The sequence below is a fragment of the Phoenix dactylifera genome, chromosome 12, assembly GCF_051530095.1.
Source record: "Phoenix dactylifera cultivar Ajwa chromosome 12, Ajwa_hap1_PhDact_Kaust_v1.1, whole genome shotgun sequence".
NCBI classification, from domain to species: Eukaryota; Viridiplantae; Streptophyta; class Magnoliopsida; order Arecales; family Arecaceae; genus Phoenix; species Phoenix dactylifera.
This window is the reverse complement of record NC_143201.1, coordinates 18,755,285-18,779,129: the sequence shown is the minus strand read 5'-3', so window position 1 is coordinate 18,779,129 and position 23,845 is coordinate 18,755,285. Positions and strand designations below refer to the sequence as shown.

At 38.3% G+C, this 23,845-nt stretch overlaps 3 protein-coding genes across 8 annotated transcripts in view; 1 reads left to right on the top strand and 2 right to left on the bottom strand.

Annotated features, from left to right (window-relative positions):
• Positions 1-558: 558 nt before the first annotated feature.
• Positions 559-8,563, bottom strand: LOC103705753 (zinc finger CONSTANS-like protein (DUF3537)). Its single transcript, XM_088708782.2, has 5 exons — positions 8,013-8,563; positions 5,384-5,659; positions 5,228-5,278; positions 4,823-5,126; positions 559-842 (listed from the first exon to the last, which is right to left on the bottom strand). The coding sequence occupies exons 1-5, from the start codon at positions 8,484-8,486 to the stop codon at positions 697-699; spliced, it is 1,251 nt and encodes a 416-aa protein (XP_088564908.1). The 5' UTR covers positions 8,487-8,563; the 3' UTR covers positions 559-696.
• Positions 8,564-11,758: 3,195 nt separating this feature from the next.
• On the bottom strand, positions 11,759-18,918 carry LOC103705686 (4-coumarate--CoA ligase-like 5). Of its 3 annotated transcripts, XM_026804106.3 has the most exons (7): positions 17,437-18,918; positions 17,140-17,329; positions 14,224-14,369; positions 14,071-14,138; positions 12,676-12,778; positions 12,311-12,409; positions 11,759-12,171 (listed from the first exon to the last, which is right to left on the bottom strand). In XM_026804106.3, the coding sequence occupies exons 1-7, from the start codon at positions 18,463-18,465 to the stop codon at positions 12,046-12,048; spliced, it is 1,761 nt and encodes a 586-aa protein (XP_026659907.3). In that variant the 5' UTR covers positions 18,466-18,918; the 3' UTR covers positions 11,759-12,045. The 3 variants fall into 3 exon arrangements, with proteins under 3 accessions (XP_026659907.3, XP_008787716.3, XP_088564904.1); XM_008789494.5 differs by lacking the exon at positions 12,311-12,409; XM_088708778.1 differs by lacking the exon at positions 11,759-12,171 and having other exon boundaries at positions 12,311-12,363.
• A 2,905-nt stretch (positions 18,919-21,823) lies between these two features.
• The window catches only part of LOC103705689 (NADH dehydrogenase ubiquinone complex I, assembly factor-like protein (DUF185)), a 30,264-nt gene continuing 28,242 nt past the window's right edge, over positions 21,824-23,845 (top strand). For 2 of the 4 annotated variants that reach the window (XR_015972094.1, XM_088708775.1), the window contains exons 1-4: positions 21,824-21,978; positions 22,059-22,135; positions 22,238-22,350; positions 23,424-23,505. Coding sequence is in view for 2 of the 4 variants with exons in the window: in XM_088708775.1 (XP_088564901.1) it covers positions 21,921-21,978; positions 22,059-22,135; positions 22,238-22,350; positions 23,424-23,505 (330 nt within the window). In the remaining 2 variants the exon portion in view is untranslated. The remainder of the gene's footprint in view (positions 21,979-22,058; positions 22,136-22,237; positions 22,351-23,423; positions 23,506-23,845) is intronic. The other 2 variants (XR_015972095.1, XM_088708777.1) reach the window with 1 other exon arrangement.

Here is a 23,845-nt window from a genome sequence, read left to right as displayed (position 1 = left end):
TGCTCAATGGTCCGATTCTGCCAAAAAAGAGAAGATCTTCCAAGGGTCCAAGGTACTCTAGCTCCATTGGCATGATCTACTTTACGAAACAGATGTTTGGTGCCTTAACCTCTCCCAGAATGCCAAGCAACCTTGTAGCATTGTCAAATAAGCTTATATATTTGATGACTGAAGAAAAAAAAAGTTAACAAATAAATAGTGTTTAGCCAACATGATCTCAACGGATGTCTGGAAAATAAAAGAATTGTTGGCATTGCAAGGAAAAAGAATGTCCATGTGTTTGTTGATCATATATTTAGTGCAAAGATGATGAGTAATTTTGCAAGAATTTACAACCCGGAGATTTTATTATTACTAAATAAAAAGGGATGTCGATTGGTTTACAAATCATATATTTACAGCATGGACCAGAGCTTTTGCATGCATGCACATGAGGAAGAAGCCTGTATTACCTGTCTCTGTCTGCCAAAAATGGACTCTGTTCCGGTGCCGAGCATTATCGTTGTACACGTACCCCACTGCTAGTCTATTATACAAGGAGTGCTAGTGTGACACATAAACTACATGCAAAAATGTTGCAACATAAGTCCCCTCCAGAAGATGAGATGTATCCTCTCTCATGGTTCTTTCTTAAAATGTGTATGTGAATTGATAACTAGCATCAATACTATGACGAAGCTTTTGAATAATCATACATCACTTGGAAGGAAAGACTATGGTTATGCCAAGCACAAATAAAACCAGCGTCAGCTCAAGGAAGAAGATTGTATTTATCAATGCACGGTCGACCGTCCATCCAAAAATGGTGATTCCGCCAGGGTTGGATTGCAAATACATAACTGCTGGAGCAATACAACAATGAGAGAATGAAGGGAAAAAAAATAAGACTAAAGCATAAGCTGATTAGCAGTCATACAAGTGAATTGCATATATAGATAATTTTACAAAAAATGAACTAAATAGAAGAAATGGGGAACCAGATGTCAGAGATTTCTAGAGACTTCTTATGTAAAAGCAAAATAATCACTCAAAAGGCATGTATAATGATAAAGAAAGGGGAGAAAAGTAACAAAAAAAAGGAATTTGACTCCCTTAATGCGTTGCTATAAATTAGATTTTAATGTTACTGTCCTTTGTCCATTGCACGCACAAGAAAAGAATAAAAATTACAACGATATGAGAGGGACCTTGAAGCATCCTGTTCTCTAGATGACTGCGAACTCCACTCTCAAAAACTTAGTATGGTGATACATGTGAACTATCACCAGGTATTAGCTGAAAGGACTGCATTTTCTACCATTCTGCTCCCTCTGACATGGCCCTTCAGCACATTTTGATTTTGGAATAAGCTAACTTTCCGAGAATAACAGTCGCTTGATGCTTGGCTGCCCTTATACTTGAAACTACAAAAACAATGCTATTACCTAAGGCATAAACAGACATTTCAATTTTCACCTAATCAAACTATTAGAAGGAAAAGAAAAAGAAAAGGAAAAAGACTCAAGCTACTAGCCCTTTTTGCGAAGAGATATCTCCTTCTATTACTGAATAATCATGATGTTATAACAAGAAGAAAAAGAAGACACCATCAGCCTAAGCCATGGATAAAGGAGTTTTGATTTCCTCACTCCCTGCATAATTGAGATGTTCAAGACTTAGAAGATTTCCTATGACATTCAAGGAATCAATAAACTGCAACAAAATAAGGAAAATAGTTCCCACTTGGAAGAGAAGAAGGAGGAGGAGGAGAAGGAGAACATCACAAGGCAGCCTCCATTAAAACACCTAAAAATCCAAGGAGAAAGACAGCAAAAGCAGAATATCAAGAAGAAGAACAAGAGAACGCCAGCCAATCTTGAGAAAGAAAACTAGAAGCTAACCTGGGGAAAATATGCCTTCCTCATCATTGTCTTTTTCTTTCCATCTAATGCTGCAAGTGGGTTGCAATGGTTAAAGATGCAGCCAGCCTCCTCATTAAGCATGGGAATGGTGAGGTTAGCGAGGGCCTTGAGGGTGTGGCGGAGCCGCGGAGCTAGCCCTCATTGAGGGTCTTATGGGAAGGATTGAGGGCTACGAGACCGCGAGGTGCTTCTTCCACTACTAGATATAGTCAATCCCATCCCTAATAGCATTGCAATTATTGAGGGCTTTGACACCATGCTCAAAGAAGTCGGATATGAGGTCGATGACCAGGGAACAAGAGAGGATCCCTTACTATTGAAGAGGATCATGTGGAACTTTTCTTATGAGAAAGATGTCCAAGAGCTTCTGGACCCGGGACAAGGAGAGGAGGTCCTCTTCGTCAGCGGCAAAGGACAAGTGGAGGAAGAGGAATGGTAATTCAACAACAGATGGAAAGAACGTGACAGGTTCGAGCTCAATTGGACTGCATTTAATGCCACCAACTCTTAGGACCCAGTGGAGATGGGGAATAGGATCTTATCTCATGGTCTCTACCAACAAGAGGTGACGGAAAAGGGGGAAGAGAGAGAAGAGTTTTGGAGAAGGGGTGTATCTTGGGAAGAAACAAAGAAAAGGACTGGAGAGGGCGGTAATTATGTCCTTTTACACGACATCTTAATGGCATTGGGCACCAAGTGGGGCTTGGGTCACATTGAACCACTTAACTAACTTCAGTAACCATATTAAAACTTTTAAACTCGAAAAATATTAGGTAAAAATAACCCTAAGTTGTCACATTGAACCACTTAACTAACTTCAATAACCACATTAAAACTTTTAAACTCGACGAATACTAGGTAAAAATAACCCTAAGTTGAGGGGGTTTTCATATAATTTTTCCTAATATTAATATAAAGAGAGAAGAAAGGAGGGAGAGGGTATTTGTGTTGCCTTTAGAAAATTGTCTTAACTATTGTATCCCATTAACCAAGTACATATTGCTGCATTGTTCCTGTGTAGCACAAACTCCTTGCGCAGCCAAAAGTTCCTATTCCTTGATTCACCTTAGGATTGCAACATGTATTTATGCACATCTCCTGTTTCTCTATAACTTCTTCTTCCAACTTCACTTCAATTTGTTACATTGTTTCGACGAGCTTATTTTGGCACTAGATTATTCTCAAACAAGCATAAAGAAATGGAAAGATTGGATTTCTTTAACTCAAAATTTATAAACTTTTTAAAGATTTTCTTCAAAATTAAAGAAAAATTGGAGTCGTTTCCCCTATGCTCTACAATTTTCAGGGATACCTATACTCTACAATTTTTAAAGACTAGAACATAAATATTACAAACTTTATTACCTATTGCCCAAATATTTTGTAAAATATAAAGATTAAAAAATAGAGCTTTTGCCTCTAAAGTCTAAACAATGAATTAGTTTAGACACATCTATTATAACCTATAGCATGTTCAAAATTATAAATATCTTAGAAAAATAAGAATGAAAATTAAATCTTCTGCTAGAGACATGAAATTAGTTCAAGCAATAAACATTATGATTTGATTACGTAATATGAACTATTCAACTTTTTTTTACGTATATATCAACTCTTAACATGATTTGGATCATCAAATTTTTCAGAAATGAAGGTTGTGCAGTCATTTGCCTGAAACACTAAAATGTTTAAGCATGTTATAATACTTGCGCAATGTTTAAACTAGAATTATCTAGTATTTTTTAAAATTTCCATCATGTTTTTCAAAATTTTATACAACAAAGGACAAAAATCAAGGCATTGCTCATAAGTGTTAAAAAAGTCCAAGTTAAGCCTACACAGATGCTCAAATTAACTTGTTTTATCAAGTTCAACATAAATTGATTCTCATATTGTCAGTTTTGCCTTGTATAATTTATTAAGAAATGTCCTCTAGAAAAATTATTAGCAAAAGTTGAAAAACTGCTTTTCTACTGATGAAGCTTATACAAGTTCCAGAGCATTCTTGAAGGATGAGACTTGTAGCCAACCAAATGGAAGTTGGGGAGAAGGGCAAAGCAATTTCTCCAATGATGACTCTAAGGCTGGTGATGCATGATGAGCAGAGAATGACCTAATGGGCACTTAAAGAGTTTGTGATTTACTGCAGAGGATGACAACTACAGTTATGGTCAATTGAACATGTCATCATCTCAAATACCATGTGGCTGTTAGTATCTCTGCAGCAGATAGTTTCCATCACCTAAATAGCATGATATTAAGAAGGAATAAATCATTTACGAGTTTGATACAGCTAAGGTCAGTGCAGAATATCATATAGATTCACTTGATCTAGTAATGTCTAAGAAGCTCATCACTTAAATTCCATGAAATTAATTGCACCATCAAGATTATGATTGGGCCCTAGGTTAAAACATAAAAAAGAAAAAAAAAATGACACATGCTAGGATGATATCATGAAAATGTCTTAAAAAATAATGTCTGAAAGAAGGAAAATAACTTCAATGGTTCCTTTCTGACTTTATGTAATTATTTACTTGCAGTGATGTAATCACAAGAACAGGCAATGAGCATTTTAAGTCAATACGATATTCAAATTATGCTATTAGTAGAATAAGGGCTCGGCAGCTCGTGTCTATTAAGAGCACTATGCTTCATGTCAGAATAAGTTCCCACAAATTGGTAGTATGTTAAAACTCAAAGAATTAATGCCAAGTTTGGTTAAACAGAACTAACTAAAAGCCAAATGCAACAATCTACTACAATTATGGAACAGTTGTGCTGATATTAAGAGGGGAAAAATCAAATAGACCACAGCTAAGTGAAACTTGTTGGACAAGCTTTCTTGGTTTTCCTAACTACTAAGAACATCCAAACTGAGAAGCATCAAAAAAAAAATTAGGTCTGGAAAGTTTACATACCAAGGGCTTGCCTCTTGTGGTACGAGGACATATAAGAAACCAATTGAGAATTGCTTTGCACTGCAGCACTGTCTAATGATTCCAAGTCGCTTTCCGAATAATCTGCCAACAATAAATTTGCCGGAATGACCTCCAAGTTAGCAGAGCTGTTTGTAGTTCTCATTTGAGAAGAATCACAGGAACTGCATGTTATCAATGCATGCCATCTACTGGCTACTGATGCAACGCCTTGAGCCCTATGTGAAATTTTAGCAGCTGCATGCAAACAAAGGACTACACCAACAACTTGAACAACTGAAGATACCTGCCAGTTTCAAGAAAAAGTTTAAGGGTAGCTCCTAATATTATTTAAAAAAACAAAAGAAATCTATAAGTCACTTGTATGATTGACAAAAAGAAACTTACAGCTAATCCCCCAGCATTCGTGAAATTCACTTTCCCACCATATCCTGTGGTCTGAAAAAGAATCACAAACTGACTTGCCGTGACAAATAAGAAGAGCAATAGAAGAAATATGCGGAATCTATGGCTGATCTTGGAGAGATTATAACGAAGGCGTACATGTTCTTCCAAATATACCAAAGCATCCGCATCTCTTTCCAAAAGTTTACTATAGTCCTCAAAGTGAATAACTTGTAAATTGCAAACCAAATTGAACAAAGTACAAGCAGATAAAAAAATTATGATCAAATATGCCCATGAGATAATAGAAGCTAACAAAACCACAATGGATTTCCATATTGACTCATGGAAGATGTATACAAAGCGAAAGATTTCACGGGTAATCTTCACAACAAGGCATGGCAATATCCACCAAAGGAGCAGACAAAAGAAATCCTGCCATAAAGTATAAGTGAAATTTTCAATATAGATGGGAGTATATAAAATCTGCATTCATCTAATGAAAACAAATTGTATTATTTTAATAGCATGAAACTGTAAAAATCCAGACGTGCATTGTAATTCCATCAGTAAAAATCTTTTAACTACTGTAGAGAATATAAGAGAACGTGCCACATAAGTAATCGCTAACAAAAGGTGGGTAATTTTGAATTTTGGAACAGTTTACCTTAAAACCAAAGTAAACTACAAATTCTTGGCTATCGAATGCAATTTTGCCCAAAAAAAACTTGAAGAACATTCTGTTAAACTAGTTTCCACTTTCCTCAAACATTTTAAACAGATCTAATGACTATCTAAGCTGTATTTGTGCATCTGAAACTTCCAAATAAAGAAAAAATCACAACACAGCATGCTTACAGCTTTCAAAGCACATAATCTTGTGTTTATGTAAACCTGACAAAAACAGAGAGCCATCAAGATAAATATGATAACAATGCATAATGCAAGTGTACAATGCAAATATCTGTATTTGATTGTTAGTATGTATGTACGTATGTAGGTAGGTATGTATGTATGTATTATCAAACTTTAATGTTAAAAAAGATGGCCTAGTAGGCGAGGCTCCCACCACCACCGGGTCAAGCGAGGGTCTGATGCACATCGTCTCACTCCTATATGTGAAGAGGTTGTTTTCAAGTTTTGAACCCATAACACCTGGCTCATAATCTAGCAACCTAACCATTGCACCAAGGCTCAATGCTAAAAAAGTGGAGATGTGGAGAATCAATCCCCGTACATCTCACATGCTAAACGAGCGCTCTACCATTTGAGCTACATCACCTTGTAAAATCATATTACCTAGTTATCGTACGGTGATCCAAGAAGGGCAAACATTTTTTTTGCACAAAGTGGCTAAACCAGTACTCGAACAGTGTCATTGCACTTGTTAGCCTAAGCCTTTTACCATTGCACAAAGCAAATGCCCCTCAAATCAAACTTCCAGTGTACTAATAAGAAACAGATTATACCAATACAATTAGAGTTAATGCTCAAATGCATTCTTACCCATAATATAAATCACTGATTTTGATCTAGATATTTTAAAAGACATAAGAACCATTCTCATTAATTCTCTGCAGAAATTGAAGTTGAAACACCAAAATTTCCAAAATTCCAGCGGCAACAGTTGCCAAAACTCCCCCATGCAAAGCTCACTCCAATGGCTGAAACTAAAACCAAAACTGAGTTTTCAAGCCTCGATTGGGTTCTGAACCAGCAATAGATGCCATACATGGCCAAAAAGCTAGAACAGTTCCATGGCAAGAAATTGAGACAAGATTGCAAGTCCAAAAAAAAGAAGGTTAAGACACAAGATGGTGATGCATTAGCAATAAGCAATCTTACAGCTGCATATGTTTTTCAAGGTAACTAATGCCAAACTTCCGAACTTTAAGAAGCAAGTGTAATTGAGTGAGATTAAAATATCACCAGACTCTTAGAACAACAAGGATAGAAAGAACGAATGGAGCCAATTGCTGCTACTGTGAAAGGTTAAATACCTTGGATATTTCCAAATAAATAACTAAACATGTGACAGAAATGATCTAGTCTTAAGGTGTTTATTGGTCAAGTAAGGGCACCAAGTGCGAAGACAGGGATTGTAAACTCTATGAAAAGGGAGTAGGATTACTAGCAACAAATGTGCTAGCCTAAAGCCTATTAAAGAGGTATATGAAAAAAGTTTGTTCCACTATCATCCAGTAACTTGTTTAGGTGGAGAATGCATGTTGGAACAAGGATTGTCATTGAAATCACACCCACATAGGTAGCAGGAAAACTTGTCTTATTTCTTCTTGCAGATCCTAATTGGTTTCGTGTATCAAGCACTGGAAACATATCCACCAAAGTTATAACCTGCAACACAGCCAATGGATACTAACAAATTCCTAAGAACAGCAAACCTTTTCCAGTTTCTTCTTAATCCAACGGACATAACTTCATAAAAGCAAACACCAGAAATCATATTTCTGCTTTGTTTCTCGAACATCAAGTCATTCTCCATACACCAGAAACAATATCAATTTTTTCAAAGAAACATTGCGAGTGCAGATCATTTTCCAACCACGACAAAGATTATTGACCTTTTCAATCAAATCCACAAAAAAAAAAAAAATCAAAACTCGGATCTTTACAGGTTAATTTTTTCCAAATTATGCAATTTACTACCAATTCAAACACCTAGGCCTAATTTTCTCATTTATTTCCCAAATCACCTCAATCAAACCACTCCATAACTAGAATTTTAAGAAGAAGAAGAAGAATTTAAAGAGAATGAGCATCTCCCCACCTGGATCTTGCGGAAGTACTCCTTCTGGAACCTCTCGGTCTGGCCGTGATGCTGATCCACAAAGAGAAACCTCCGTATCCCATACTTGAACAGATTCCTGGAGATACAAATGAGGGAGATGGCGGCCAGAGACGAGTCGGACACAAAGACGCAGATCTCGAACCGCTCGACCTGGTACTCCTCGCAGCTCTCGCCGGAGCAGCGGGAGAGGCAGATCGAGGCGACGGGGACGGCGATGCCGAGGAGGGCGAAGGCGAAGCCGGAGAGGACAAGGGCCATCAGGGAGGAGCGGTGGTGGAATCCGAGGGCGGCGAGGAAGGACACGAGGCGGCAGAGGGCGGGGCCGAGGAGCGTCTCGTCCGGTTCGAGAAGCGGCACTCGCGACGGCGGCCGCGGCAGCGACGGCGGCCGCAGCAGCGGCGGCGGCGGCGGCGGGTCCTCTGCTAGCGTTGGGGTTTCGGAATTCTCGCCCATGGAGGAGAGAGGAGAAATCGGAGAGTGGGGAGCAGACAAAGCCCAGGATTTGGACGAGCCGATGCTTTTTATAATTTTTTAAAGCTGGGACGGAGCCCAGAAAAGGGGCGGGAGCTGGAGGGCAGAGTCCGATGGAATTTGCCACCCTTTCCTTGCATCGCCTCCATGCAACGATCCATGTCGCAGCTTCCTATTGGCCGATAACATCCAGCGGACGGTTTGGGCACTGGAATGGTGGTTGGACGAGTTGCAAGCAAAGCGTAGTACAAAAGGAGGCCGCGAAAGGGAAAAGGGTCCTGCGCGACGTGGAGGGGATCGCAACGGTCGGTTCCTCTTTGTTTATCGGCTGTCTAGGTTATGACACAGACAGCTTAAGTGGAGGAAAGGATGGAGGACGCGTAGTGGTTTTGACATCATCATTTCGGGCTCATTCCCGTGAATGTTTGACGGCTTTAGCTTTTTTTTTAAGTGTGGTTGGAGTGATCGTTTTTTTTAAGTGGAGGGAAGGACTCGCTGGCAAGTTGCTTGTCCACTTCATCCCTCTCAATCATTGCTCTCAATCACACTTGCTTGCATTGCATTGCCAAGATATATATTTAATTTAATAAGTGTGCTACCTGGACAGCTCAAATCTCAATCCAAAGTTCCTTTTGAGTTCTCCTCGTGCCACTAACATCAGTTTAGTTTAACTCCAGCTTAAGAAATATTAACTCAACTTCAGGTTGGGTTTAATTTAGCACAATCATATTTGAATTAAATATCCACTAATATATATAATGAAAAAGAATTTGAGACCTGTTTTATACAGCAGCTAGGGCTGAAAACGTTTTCGCATTGGGTTTTGGATCTGGATTCATATTTGATTATTGTATGATACAAGGAACATGTGATTCCAAATCAAAGCAAAAGGAAAATCTTAACTCTAGAACGGATGATGAATGGAAAAATTGGTGAAATGATCATTATCAATATAATTTACCATAAACAATATGATCTCAATCAGTACTACAAAAATCGTGAAATAGAATCGACCGACATTCTATGGTTCAAAATAAAAACATAAACTCAATTAAACCATATTCATATAGCAAAAGAAAAGGATAAATTAATTTATTATATGAAATAAAATTACTGTATAGTGGCAGCAGATTTATTGACAAGTCAAGAAGAAAAATTTTAAAATCACTCTAGATATGATTTTTTTATATAAATATATGAATTATGAAAATTCAAATTCTAGTAAAAAAAATTATAAAATACAATCTTAAACCCAGAATTGAACTAGTGATCTTTCAACTTACTTATAATCTATTCACATCGTTAAACCATCATTTGATATATAATGTGGTATTTTCATAAGAAATGATGTATATCATAATATTTCGTGTTTTAACCATTTATTTTTTAAAAAATAAAATGCTTTCTCTTTGATAAAAAATGAAAAATTAACATAATTTATATTATTCTTTGTGACATTTTTAGAACTTCATTGTTAAAAGAATTTAAGAACATTAATAATTTTTTTGTATTCCAACATTTATATAATTTTTCTTACAAGATTTTTGAAATTAGATCTTTCATGATTATCATTATTTACACTTGCAACTAAAACATAATGATGGCTTTGATAAAAAATGTTATTTATATAATTTTTAATTTTTAGTATTTCATACAAATCTAGTAAAACCAATGGCTCAGAATTTTGACCAAAGTCGATTCTTGCAAGTACTTAATAATTATGCCTCAATCTCTTACTTAGTCACCATGCATAATATTTGATCTGATTAGTATATTTCATTCCCATCCCTTATGATTATGTAATTAATGTCGGTCCCCAATAGCCATAGATCCTCCGTAAGATCTCTGAAGCATGTATCAGTGTTTTCAAAAGAATAAATCTAGACGACAGATGTTTACCTTCAAATATACAATCATTCCGATTCATCCTAGAGCAGTTCCGGTTCATGCCACCCTTTAGCAACTCTAGGGAAGGAAAAAAGCACATAGGAAAGAGTCTCCTCCATCTCCGAACAGATATTACAGAATGGAGGTAAACTCAACTCGCTGCTTGCCTGAGTGCTTTGACAAGAAAATGTGCCAAACCATCTTCCAAAATAATAAGGCAACTTTGGGGTGAATCCCCGCTTTCCACACCCATGCATCGCCTCTGATCAAGAGTATCACAACTAGAAATAGAAGTGGAGAGCACTGTGCTTGCAAGGCCGTCGCCGAATAAACGTGTTTCAGCTCCTCTCCATCAATCATCAAGCGACAAAATTCTCCAGCAACTCGGCATTGACAATGGCAAGCATCAGTTACATTGACTTAAGAGCTGCTGATAGTAGGGCTTTTAGAAGTAAAACTTTTGGAAGTAGAATTTTCTAAAATATATTTTTTATAAAAAGTTGTTTGCTGTTGGTAATTATATTTGTAAATAGCATTTTAACGTATGTTTGGTAAATAAATTGAATAAGTACTTTTGGTATGACAAAATGATCATAAAAAACATTACATAGTATTATACAATAGAACATAATAAAATATAATATGTATTAATACATAAATATATGATATAGTATAAAATTACTATAATATAATATAATATTATTATAATATAAAAATATAATATTATATAATATAGCATAATAATTTAATATAATATTAAATTAATTAACATAACATATCAATATATTATAATATTATATTATATTATATTATATTTATAGTACAATACAATAAAAAAGTATAAAAATATTATAATTATTAGTGTAAATTAATTTTCCACCCTGCTACAAATTTTAAGAATTATAAAGAAATATTTTATGTAATTATTATATTTTATCATGAATATTTTGGACAAAAAAAAGCCTTCCGATAGAGCCTAAAAATACTTTTTTTTTAGAAAGCTTCAAAAATGAAACTTCTTTCAAAAAAAACTATTTTTAGCTTTTTAGAAAAACTAAAACAATTTTTCGAAATTTTTACCAAATAACAAAAGACAGAAAGTACTTTTTAGCCTTCCAAAATCTCTACCAAACGGGCCTTACTATGCTTAACCTAATCTAGGCCACCAGTTGGTCTAGCGGTCAACATCTTCAACAGTTAATCTAATTATTGAAGGGATTAGCTATCTCCCATCAATAATGTTTATGATCCATAGATTTTCATCTTTTTCTGCTAAATAGCACCTCTGTCGGTCTAAGCCCCAAGGTTCCATATAAAATTGGTTGACTGGTTGATAGCATTTCTATTTGCATAAAGTTAACAGACAGTGATCAGGAATTAATTATTTTCCTTCGCATCTCGTTCATGCAATATAAATATAACGCCTCTGATTTCATGGAGAAAAGCAACCGATACTTGGAGAGAATTAGTGTCATAATCTTTTTTAATATCAGCCACATGGTAATGGCAATAATGGCATTAAATTAGACTCCGGTTGCCCCAGTAGGCACGCCCTCCCGGGTCAGCTTCCCTTGGTCCTGCAGCTGGGGAAGTCACTGATAACATCTAAAAAAGCATTCGTGTTTACTTCCCTTGAAGAGCAAAGATGCGGCATTCATAGCTTAGATGCAGGAATAGTCGAAGCATGATTTATGAGCTCCCTTCTCAATATCTTTCCAGCAGCTGATTTTGGTATTGAGCTGACAAAAGCAACCCGGCGAACTTTCTTGTATGGTGCAACCTGCAACAAGAATCAAAGGCTGATATAAAATTTTCAAGAAATTTAATTAAAAGATCTCCAAGCGTTGACCGATACATAATGCTACGTGCTGAGAAAGAATTAGATGGAACTGATTAGACAGACTTGGATGGGAAATTACATTATTTTCTAGACTTCGGAAAGGGGGCGCTGTTGCATGTAAAAACTTCAGTTCTGGAAATAAATCAATTGTTAAGGTAGAGCACCCCACACAAAGAACCTAGATAGTTCCCATGGAGACTCAAGTCATCAGGTATATACATTTCAGGAGGCAGGCATTTTGTTTCAAGGTAAAATATAGTTTTCTAAAGATAGCAACCTATCACTAGAAAAAGGATGAAACATCAATTTGGTTCTATAGGAGTAAAGCATGATCTTTAGTTTTTTTGATCTAATCGGAGATACCTTAACTCATAACAAGGTAAGTTTGAAATTATACTTTTCAGGGCTAACACAATGAGATAACATTGAAGGAACAACAAATACCTGTTTTGCAACAAAATTCATTACTTGTTCCTCACTGAGAGAGCTTCCAGGTTGTCTAACAATGAATGCCATGGGTATCTGTCCTGCTTCTTCATCTGGGAGCCTGTCATGATAGCAAACATACAGAAATCCGTCACTGCAATAACTAGCATTCAGCTAACAAGCAGACAAAAAGACACAAGCATGCACATAGCATGCTGTACTCCAGTGATGGCAGCCTTCCCTATTGATGCTTCCTCAGAACTAAGATTTTCTGATTGCATTTTTTACTGTTTTGCCACATAACACCACTAATTCACTACTCTATTATCTAAGCAATCCAAACAGGAGATCTGGCATTACTGTTATCTACCTTCGTAAGGTTCTTATAGTGCATTTCTACAACCCTGCATACTGTTCTATAGGGAACCCTATGCACAAAGTACAAAATAAGAATTCATCTCTTCTACATCTTGGAACTCTTAACCTGAGTGTATACATGTCTAAGTTGACTGCGCTAGGATTTTAATTTATTCAATATAGTTCCTATGAAATTTTGTCAAGCGCTATTATACGACACCTAAACAAATTTTTCCAAAAATTTGCTCTCCCTTTTCTGCATTTGGTTTGTCATCCTCATGCTTTGTTCCCTCCATGTGCGTTGGGTTGACATCTAAAATGTTCTTTAATTATGGACTGTTGCTTCTAACTTAGTTCCTTTATCAATTTTCAATTTATTTGATGCCCGGAATCTAATCAGCTGCAAAACTTGTGATTGTTGAACTGATCTACACCTTCTCTCGTTTGAGGTGTCGGAGCTTCTCACTCTACATCAGAGTTAGCTGTTCTTTAGCACACTGTGTTCCAAGCCTTATGTAGGTGTTTGGGCATTACTGGTCTATATCTGTCTTTAACCTGAGTACCTTTTGGTGGCTATGGACGACAAACTCACTAATTCCCATAGCACCCAAAGCTAGGATCTAGTTCTTTTTCCAGCCAGTAACATTCTTATTTTATGCAAGCATATCCACAAAATATAGACCCACTCTGATGGTTAATCACGAAATTAAAATCTTGACTTAAGGCTTCAGCTTTAACCAGCAAAATGGCATTAATCAGTAGCACTTAGACGAAGCTTTCGATTTAACCATCATTTAGTTGCTGATATTTTAATCCATAGAAATCTTAACTGCCAAAAATGTTCTATAACTTTTGTTCTAATGTCTTGAAAGTATGCAATTTTTGATTTTGTAAACTTGTCATTTGAAAATACAAGCTTATACTTATAGAAGATCATAGATAAAACATAGTGCAAGTCTTGTGAATTATGAAAGTCATGCAAAGATGAGTTTAAGAATTGTCCTCTTTTCTCTTGTTTTATACAGAAGGTAGAAAATTAAGGCAGTAGATGCATACGGAATTACAGCAGCATCAGCAATTTCAGGATGGGATTGAAGCAGATGCTCCAATTCAGCAGGGGGGACCTGGAAAATGCATACAAAATTAGATAAAATGAAGCTAAACAACTGTTGCGTAACAATAAAATTTGCAAAACCTAGTTTTAAGCACCTGGTATGCCTTGTACTTAATCAACTCTTTTAATCTATCCACGACAAAGATAAAGCCATCCTGGTCAAAGTAGCAAAGATCACCTGTCTTTAACCAACCTTCTGAATCCAAGGTAGATGCAGTTGCCTCAGCATCACCTATGTAACCTGCACCAATTACATCAAAGATGTCAACCAGAACTCTACAGAATTCACAAAATACACCTGTATAATGCATATTTCAGAAGGTTTTCATGCATGTAAAATTACGCTCCAACTAAAATTTGTCTCTTATATTAGGCATTACTAGTGCATCTGCATTCTGCAGCTGCTCCAAACACAAGAATCAATCTTTACATGACATGTCGCATGTCCACTGACACACACTTAACTTTTTATAATACTTAAAAGTGGGTTAAGTGTGATCCCTTTGGCAGCATTTTGTTCAAATGAGATGCATACCCCATCACCAACTACTTGCTTTTCTCTCCTCAAGGGCATCAAGTCAGGAGAGAAGCTGCACTTCCACAGTTACAGGAACCAAATCTTCTATTGTCCCAACTAATCCACTGAGTCAAAGATGAAGATCAGGGAACAGTCAAATCCTTAAATAGATCAGACAAGGTGGGCCGCAATTTGCTGGATGTTTTAAGAAGGAAATAACTCGCCTTCATGTGATGGTAACTAAGCTGACAAACAAATGATCCAACCAATTTTTTATCAGGTCACAGTTGTCCCACTTGTAACTTTGGACACAAGAAATATGAAAACCAACATCTCTACCTCACATCTATCATCAGTTAATGCATATCTTAATATTATTTTTGTTTTCTTTTTTTATTCTGCTCTGGTGTCATTAGTTCAGCTATCTACTCCTGGTCAGCTGATTATTTTGACAGTTAGTTCCATAAATACCAATATCCAGATTAATATGTTGGGTATAAAGGCTGTTATTTGCCAAGTAAAATGTTTCTACTAAATGTACTTGAAATAAAGCAATGACTGTTATAACAACTGTTACCAGCAATTATAATCAGAAACAGATCCTTAACACTTAAAAAATTAAAAAACAAAACACCTTAACAGCAAATCGACTGTGTTATTAGATTCTTTCAGTTTTAGTGCTGTTAGTCAAATGGAGATTGGAATTCCAAAATATAACATAGTAGGATAAACAGTGAAAAGTTGAAAACTCACAAAATTTCCAATATAAGATGAAGAGCGCAATAACAGGGTAATTGGTAAATTGCAGTCATTTTTTAAATCCCACTTCATGCGTATATAATGCAGTGAAAGCCTTGACAACTATGAGATTATAACTTATTTTAAACCACCAACTGAGATTAGAAACAGATGATCCGTGCTTGCGCATGCCGACAATTTTGTTGGACGATACTGTGCTACGTGGCGCACGCGTTGATGACGTGCTATCCACCAGAAAAAAGCTATGAGGTCCAACCAAGTAACCACTGGTGACCCTATCCAGCATGATGTCGTGCGAATGGCCCAATTAAAGCACAATGCCATCGTGTGTCACACCAATATCCAAAAAGCAAGTTCGTTGATAGCCCATTTGGGATGTTTCTCCCATGTGTTATTGTTGTGACCCACTCATTTAACTGTAGGCAGAGATGATGATGCAGACAAAAAAGCAAATAGTGTATGGTGCCCACTTATAGTGCACGGTGCCCACTTTTTGGGCTGTGGCCATTTATAAAACAAAGTTACCTATTAAATCAGGCCATGGTTGATCCACGAGACCAAAACAAACAGAAACACCAACCACCCGACCACAAATATATAATATATCATCAATTTAATGCATTTCATATGAAATTTGTTTTCCTTTCGCTGCTGCGTCCATTTCACTCACCTATGGACCATGTGATCGAGGCACCATTCTGGACAGCACTTTTTTTTGGACTTACGTGACAGAAAACGTTTGATTCGGAAGAATTTTTTTACCAAAATATTTTTTTCTAAAAAGTTGATTTCTGAAAATATGATGCTTGAAAAAAATAATTTTGGCATATTTAATTGGTTATAAAAAAAAAGTACGTAGCTTATATTTGGTTGAGTAATATTTGTTATATTCTTAATAAAAAATACTTTATTCATGAGTTTTGATGGCTTAAAAATAGTTTTAAAAAAAAAAATCTCAATTTCCAACAGGTGGAAAAATAGTTTTCCATATTCTTCGTGGGTTTGTTTTTCTTTTCTATGAAAGATGAAAATTTTATTTCTATAAAAATGCTACTTTTCTATCTTTCTTCTTCAAAAAAAAAAAAAAAAAAAAACTCCAACCAAATTTTTTTTTTTATTTTTTTGTTGGCCTTTTTTTTTTTCCCCCTGCAAACCAGTCGAGTCTGAGAGTCCTAAATAGTCACGACGTGGGTTCTGGGCCCACGACCGATCCACAAGGTGGCCTTCCTTATGCTGTCCGAGAAGAAAAAGTCATGCATAGTGGTTTTTTACTTGGTTTTTGCTTCCCAAGTGAATGCCTACAGACGAAAAAACTAGTTCAGGAAAGTCGGCCGCCAACCAAGAAAAAGGAGGAGATCCATCGATAAGGTACGCTATTCATTGAAGAGGCGAAGTGATGTATGACGTTTAGGAGCCCTTCGTTGAAGTCTGACCATGGTTAAAACAATAGCACTTACAATGCTATAGCAGCCATTACATTGTTACAATCACCATTATAACTATTATATAAATGGCAGAAGTTTTAAATAGCAGACATTAGATATCGAGATAACAACCGTTACTTAACACTTACACGGTTCTAATGAAATAAATATTTTTTTAATCTAAGCTAGTAAAAAAAACTATTGGACAGCTATCATTTTCCTAATGCTAATTAGTATATTTCATTATAACCACGAACGACAATCACGAGATATGAGAAGATTATATCAGGCGTTTTCAAGTATTAAATTACCTTTCATGATGATAGGCCCTCGGAGCCAGAGCTCCCCTCGCCGTCCGGGAGGCAGGGCCTCCCCCGTGGTGGGGTCCACTATCTTCGCCTCCAAACATGCGCTTAGTCGCCCCGCCGACCCATACTTCTGTGACTCTTCCGGCCCCATCGTCGCCGACGCCCCTCCCGTCGACTCCGTCAAACCATACCCCTAGCAGTAAAAATCGTCGGTTGGTACATTAACTTCAGTCCATTTCAATTACGTCGCGTTAGTAATTAGTGCGATTTGAATTATTAATTACCCTTCTTTCTCCCTACCTGGACGACCTCGATGTTGGGGAAGCGCGCCGTGAAACGCTCCGCCACCTCCCGGCCAAGCGGCGCGCCACCGCACGCCACAAGGCGGAGCGAGGAGAGGTCGTAGCGGTCGACCTCGTCGGACTTGGCCATCGCCACCACCAGAGGCGGCGACACCGGGATGTAGGTCACCCGGTGCCGTTCCACTGCTCGGAGCATGGCCCCGAACTCGAACCGCTCCATCATCACCGTCGTCTCCCCCAGTGCCACCGTCCGGAGCGCCATGAAGAAACCGAACACGTGGAACAGCGGGATCGTGAATAGCGCCACCGACGGTCCCTCCGTCGGCGCCTCCGCCGCCTCCCGGGCGGCATGGAACCCCGCGATCAGGGCGACGAAGTTTCGGTGGGTCAGAACCACCCCCTTCACCCGCCCCGTCGTCCCCGACGAGTAGAGGATCGCCGCCGTGTCCGACTGCGAGACCTCCGCCGGCGGCGGCGCCGCCGCCGGGGCTGCGGTGGAGAGGAAGGATCGGAAGCGAGGGGAGTCGAGGAGGATGATCGGTAAGTCGCTGGGGAGCTTGTCGGCGGTGGCTGCGGTGGCGAAGGCGACTGAGGGCTTGGAGAGGCGGATCTGGTGGGAGATCTCGGCGGCGGTGCTGAGGGGGTTCGCCGGAGAGACGACGACGCCGAGGGAGAGGAGGGCGAAGTAGAGTAGGGGGACGTCGAGGCGGGTGGGGGAGAGGACGAAGGCGACGTCGCCCTTGGAAAGGCCCGCACGCGAGCGGAGGGAGGCGGCGAGGGTCCGGACACGGGAGACGAACTCCGGGTACGAGATGGCGGCGCCAGTGCCGGCGTCGATGAGGGCGGAGTTGGAGGGGAGGGGGGAAGGGAGGAAGGAAAGGGTGTAGGCGACGGCGGAGAGGGGGAGGTTTTCGTCTGGAAGAGGCGCCGCCGGGCGGAGGCTATGGAAGGTCTTGGTCTCGTGGCAGAAGCCGCTCCTCGGGTCGACCGACGGCGACGCTGGAGGCAGAGAGGTTTCCACCGCCATCGGAATTAGGAGATGAGGGTCAGCGTGGCGCGAGAGAAGTTTGTGGCGACGGAGAAGCAGAGGGTCTATTTAATTGAGACAAGACGAGTCCGTACATTGTGCTTTATTTTTGAAATTTTATATGCGGGAGATGGGATCTGCCGTTCAATATTTGCTAGAAGATGATCAAGGACGTCTTTGAACGGAAGATCATAATTAAGAGAGATTTTGTTGCGGACTTTGGTTCGCATACGAGTGACGTAGACTAGAGAAAACATCGAACAAGAGGAAGAAGGCTAATAAATCCCATCATGTGGCGATCATATGAACTGAGATACCCTCAAACGAAGGCTAAGCGAGGATGCCTGGCTGTTCTCAGGCATCTGGGTTTAGGATGCGGCAGGAAGGAACGGTTTACGGTGGAACACGACGTCGGCAAGTTTGAGAGGGAGTTGCCAATGATGAGCAAAACCCATTCCAACTCTTCCGCACCGTGAGCCTATAAAAACTCGTGAAATCCAAGAAAAAGAAAGTTTTTTTAGGTCTTTACATGGCGGCCCAATGCATTTAGCGGCCTAAAACGAGCTCATTTAAAAAAATATAAAAAAATAATGAAAAAATTTTAATAAGTACAAAATACTTTAAAAAATTATTTAAAAATAATTCGTTTAGTTTTAAATAATTGTTTGTTTGTCATAATAAATCTATCTAGAGTTCTCTTTTGAGATTGAATCAGTTTTTTGATTTTTCTTTTTTTTTAATTTTTTTCATACTCATATTCATATTTTCTATTAGATATTTAAATCTAAAAATAATATTATCAAACAAAGCAATTAAGACAATCACCACAAACAAATCCAAATATAAAAAAGTTGAAAATGATAAAACTTGATCATGTCAAGAGAAACGAACTCAAGTTCCAATAAGCGGTGCCAAATTCAACAGCGAGAAGCAGTGTCACGGACTGATGGATGGAGTTAAAAAAAGGCTGAAGTCGCAACAGTCAAGATTCGAGAACGTCCAGAATGCAAACTATTCAAAAACGGTAAAGATAAAACTTATTCAAAAAAAACTTACACAGGATGCAAATTATATCACCATACATAATCCTACTAAAATAAATAAAATAATATAAGGGAAAAAATCCAAACTTCAATATCATGATTCATCAACCCATCTTGTCCACAAAGAAAGAATGGAAGGGACTTAGAGAAGATCGATGGATTTCCCACTTCATTGACCTTCCAACAGAAGAAAGGTGGGAGGTATAAAACAGAAGGCTGGTCGGTTCCCACCCGATGCTTGTTTTATTTATTAAGCAAATGGAAGTGTTGAAGAGCCCATGTTATTATTGCTTATAGGAATATATTAACTGTTAAGTAAAATGAATTAAGCTTAGATGTCATACCCATAATTATACCTAAAAGTCATGTCGGGGTACTTTGGGTTAAACAAAAAGGACCAGGTAATACAGCCTCCACTAAAGCATCATTTTGTTGTTATGACCTATCTTTGCACTTGTGCAATCTCAGTAACTCAGTTCAAGATCTATAAAACCAAAAACATTCATTCCCCATGATTACTCAATACAAAAAGATAGTGTTGCGTTTCAGTGTTTGAGCAACCCATTACGAAGCACCTTTGAAGTCTGAGAATCCAACAAAGGGAGTTGGTCCTTGCATATCTGGTTATTAAGTCTTGCAACAGTAACAGATAAATCATTCAGAGAAGATATGGTTTGGACTAATCTCGTCATAGCGTCTATGGGTTGATACATAAGAAGCCTCCACGAGCTATGTGTGGGAAGCCCCTACGGGCTATAATGTGGGCTAGAAAGCCCCCACAGGCTATAACATGGGCCAAAAAGCCCCCACGGGCTATAACATTGGCCGGAGAGCCCTCACAGGCTATAATGTGGGCTAGAGAGTCCCCACGAGATATAACGTAATACGGTATTAGTATTGGACTGAGTCATGATCTTGGTTTGTCTAAAGCTAGATATTAATTAATGAGAAACTTGAAAATCAAGTTAATGAGCAACTGATGACATGACATAAGAAACTATTATTGAAAAATTGGTTATATTTGAATTATATATATATATATATATATATATATATATATATATATATATATGCTTCTTTGAAAACATGATAATAAAAGCTTATATGTATGTTATTTACGAGCTTTTTGACTATCGCTACGATACTCATTTATCTGGTATTGTTAATTAATTATTTTCTTATTGCTTATAATGTAGCGGATTGGAATTCTTACGGGGCTGGAAATACTCATACCTTCTTAATTTTTTTTTAGAGTCACAGGAGGTATAGTTTTGAATAGGAGGGAAGTAGAGTTCATATAGTTAGTCATTAGTTAGTTAGTTATTTCTCTTATTTTACTGATACCAATGGACATTGAAAAATTTGTAATTGAACTAGTTGATGATTTAATGTTTGTGGAATATTTAATTATTATTGTTGGTGTTGTGTGAATTTTGTTCATCTCAGGCTTAGCATATTCTCTAGAACTTTGCCTTTGTGCGGCCGTGTTACGTGTCCCGACTCGGGTGTTGGTTCGGGGCATGACAATATGTATATAATTTCTTATATTAAACAAAGTCAGAAAATTATATACTGTGTACTAGTATTGATGAACGTAGTATTCTGAAAACTATATATCGATCTACCTATAGGTATGTATGACTTGCTAGATAACTAATTTGTTTGGTGTATATCTCCTGGCTATGTAGTGTGTACTAGTAAAAAGCATGTTCTGAAAATTATATATCGATTTGCCTCGATGTGTGTATTGGATTGCCGCTGGTGTGTATCAAAAAAGCTTCCAGTATATATTACAAAATCAACGAGTATATATTAGAATATCGACGAGTATGCATCACTTGGCCATATAGTGGATACTAATGAACATGATGCTTTGAAAACTCTGTATCAATTCATTTGAAGTTATGTATTGGACTGCTAGATGACTAATTTGCTAAGCATGTATCATGTAACCGTATACTGTATACTGATGAATAGCATGTTTGGTGTATTGGGCAACTCCATTAGTAAGAGAAATTTCCTAACTTTTGGATTTCTTCTTTTAAGATTGGCACAAAGAAAACTATGGTACAATAAAAAGGCCCACCCCAAATTTTCTTTCTCGGTGCTAATCCCATTTGATTTTTGTCTCATGGCATAGAGTAGAGAGCTGCTGCAATCTCATCTTCGGTTGCCTTGGCTACCAGACCGTTCTGCATCTTCTCTCGTTCAACAGCCGTGGGTAATCGATCAATTTCGTTGGGAGCGTTGTAAGCAGATAGGGTTTGGATCGGGTTGGGCTCCAGCCAAACCGGATGCAGTCACATGCATTGCACGCGGCGATTGCGACTATTTAGGAAGCCCGGCGTCACGGGCCAGCCGAGTCCCCTACCATTTCCCCGGCCCGAGTCGGCGTTGGCGACCTTCAGCTCCATGATGGTGTGCCGCTCCAGGGGAGCCCCACCGCCTCTCGCGTTCCGAGCAGCCAAACGTTCGCCTTCTCATCCTCTCTCTCTCTCTCTCTCATTTCTTCTTGAGTCCGTTCTCCTTTAATTCTTTTCCCCTGCTTAGTTCTTTGTAGGGCGCAGTTCCAGAGGATACGTCTGGCTTTCTTCTCGACGGACATCGTTGGTGAGAAGCCCATTCTGGTTAGATCTCCTTTTGAGCTCTTTATTCAAAGCCATAACATTCAATTTTTTTCCTCTTTATTTCTTTCTCCTCCCATTCATCATTCGTGATTCGATGTTCAGGTCCGCGACTTCATCCGCTCTGCATTGTATGATCCGAACCACGGATATTTCTCCAAGCGATCCGGGCCGGTTGGAGTGCTCGATAGAAGCATTCGGTTCAATCAGCTCGAAGGTACATCCCTCGAACTATCTTTGCCACTTCTCTCTCCCTTCTTTTCCCATATATAGGGCAGGAAGGAATACTTCTCCTTAATTACGTTTCGCAATTAGCTTCCTAGGATCCTGGAATCAGAAAGCGGTATAGTTTCTCACAAGTCTATTTCTTGGGTAGCTTGGGGACGAAGGGTTTAGGGTTACGGCAAGTTTTCATAAATTCCATGGGAAAATTCATCATAGTGAGACAGTCTTCATTCAAATTACACGAGATAATCAGTTGAGAACCACATAGAATCCAGGTTCTTGAAGCTATGAGCAGGTGATGGAGAATCAAAATCATCCAAGAGTAGGCCTGGGCATACCAGGATAGGGGCAGGCTCCAGTTTTTGCGGAGCTTCTTTAAGGGCGTGTGGAAGGGAAAAAGGTTCCATAGTGGTACCTTCACATCCAACTTGATGTGCAACCAGTGCTAAATTGAGGTGACTTACTTTGGTGCTAGAATTCTGGCCATACATCAGATATGTGCCCGCTCGACTGGTCCCATATTGGTGGTTTATGCTTCATTTTTTTTATCCTTTAGGGCTTCGTGAAAGATTTTAATGGCTGCTGGCATTGAATCTATCCAAATCCTAGAATGCCATGTAAGTCTATGTACGGATATATAAATACAAGATTGTAGAATCTTTGCTAAAAAACTCTGCTCTTTGGAAAATTCTGGTCCAAGTTCAAGAAACTTTAGTGGTGCAAATATATCAGGGGCTTGTTCAAAAGCTCAGCCAGTTTCTGCATCTTAGCTTAAGCCACGTGCTGCCATTGGTTATTTTCTTTATTTTGCCTTAGCTTTGATTTACATAACCTGCATTCCCATGCCTATTATATTTGAGATTTTTCTATTTTACCTTTTGATTCAATTTCTGGAACCAAGGTCCATCTTAGATATATAATGACCTTAGTGTTTAAATCAAAACTGCAATTGGTTTGTGCTTATAATCTCCTATTCTGTCAAATGTCTTCCATCAAATCAAACGTTAATTATGCTTTTGACACTCTGTTTCGAGTTTCTCTTATGGGCATGTTTTTATCTTCTTGGCAGGAGTGCCTATATACGGCATTTGAATAACCTTTACAAGCAGCATGATATTGCTTGGTTTACTCCAGTGGAACTTTTTAAGGTAAGGTCTCCTTGGGTATGTGTTGGCTCTTCAAATGTGTACGTAGGAGATTTTGATAGTTTCAAATCAATTTATTGTGCAGTTTTCATTCCAGAGTCAGTTATACATTTCAATGCTGAATATGTCTGATAGTTAATCTGATGAGGCTGATTTTATTATAATAAGAAAAGGAATTCATTAGGTTACGAGAGGCAGCTAATGGCAATATCCACTTCATTATTTGATAGTATGTCCTGTTCATGAAGATGCCTAGAAGCAGTGAATGGTGACTGATAGGCACCTTCGAGAACTACATAAACCCATTTTTGGGTTTAGAGTTGAAGTCTGAATCAAGGCCTTA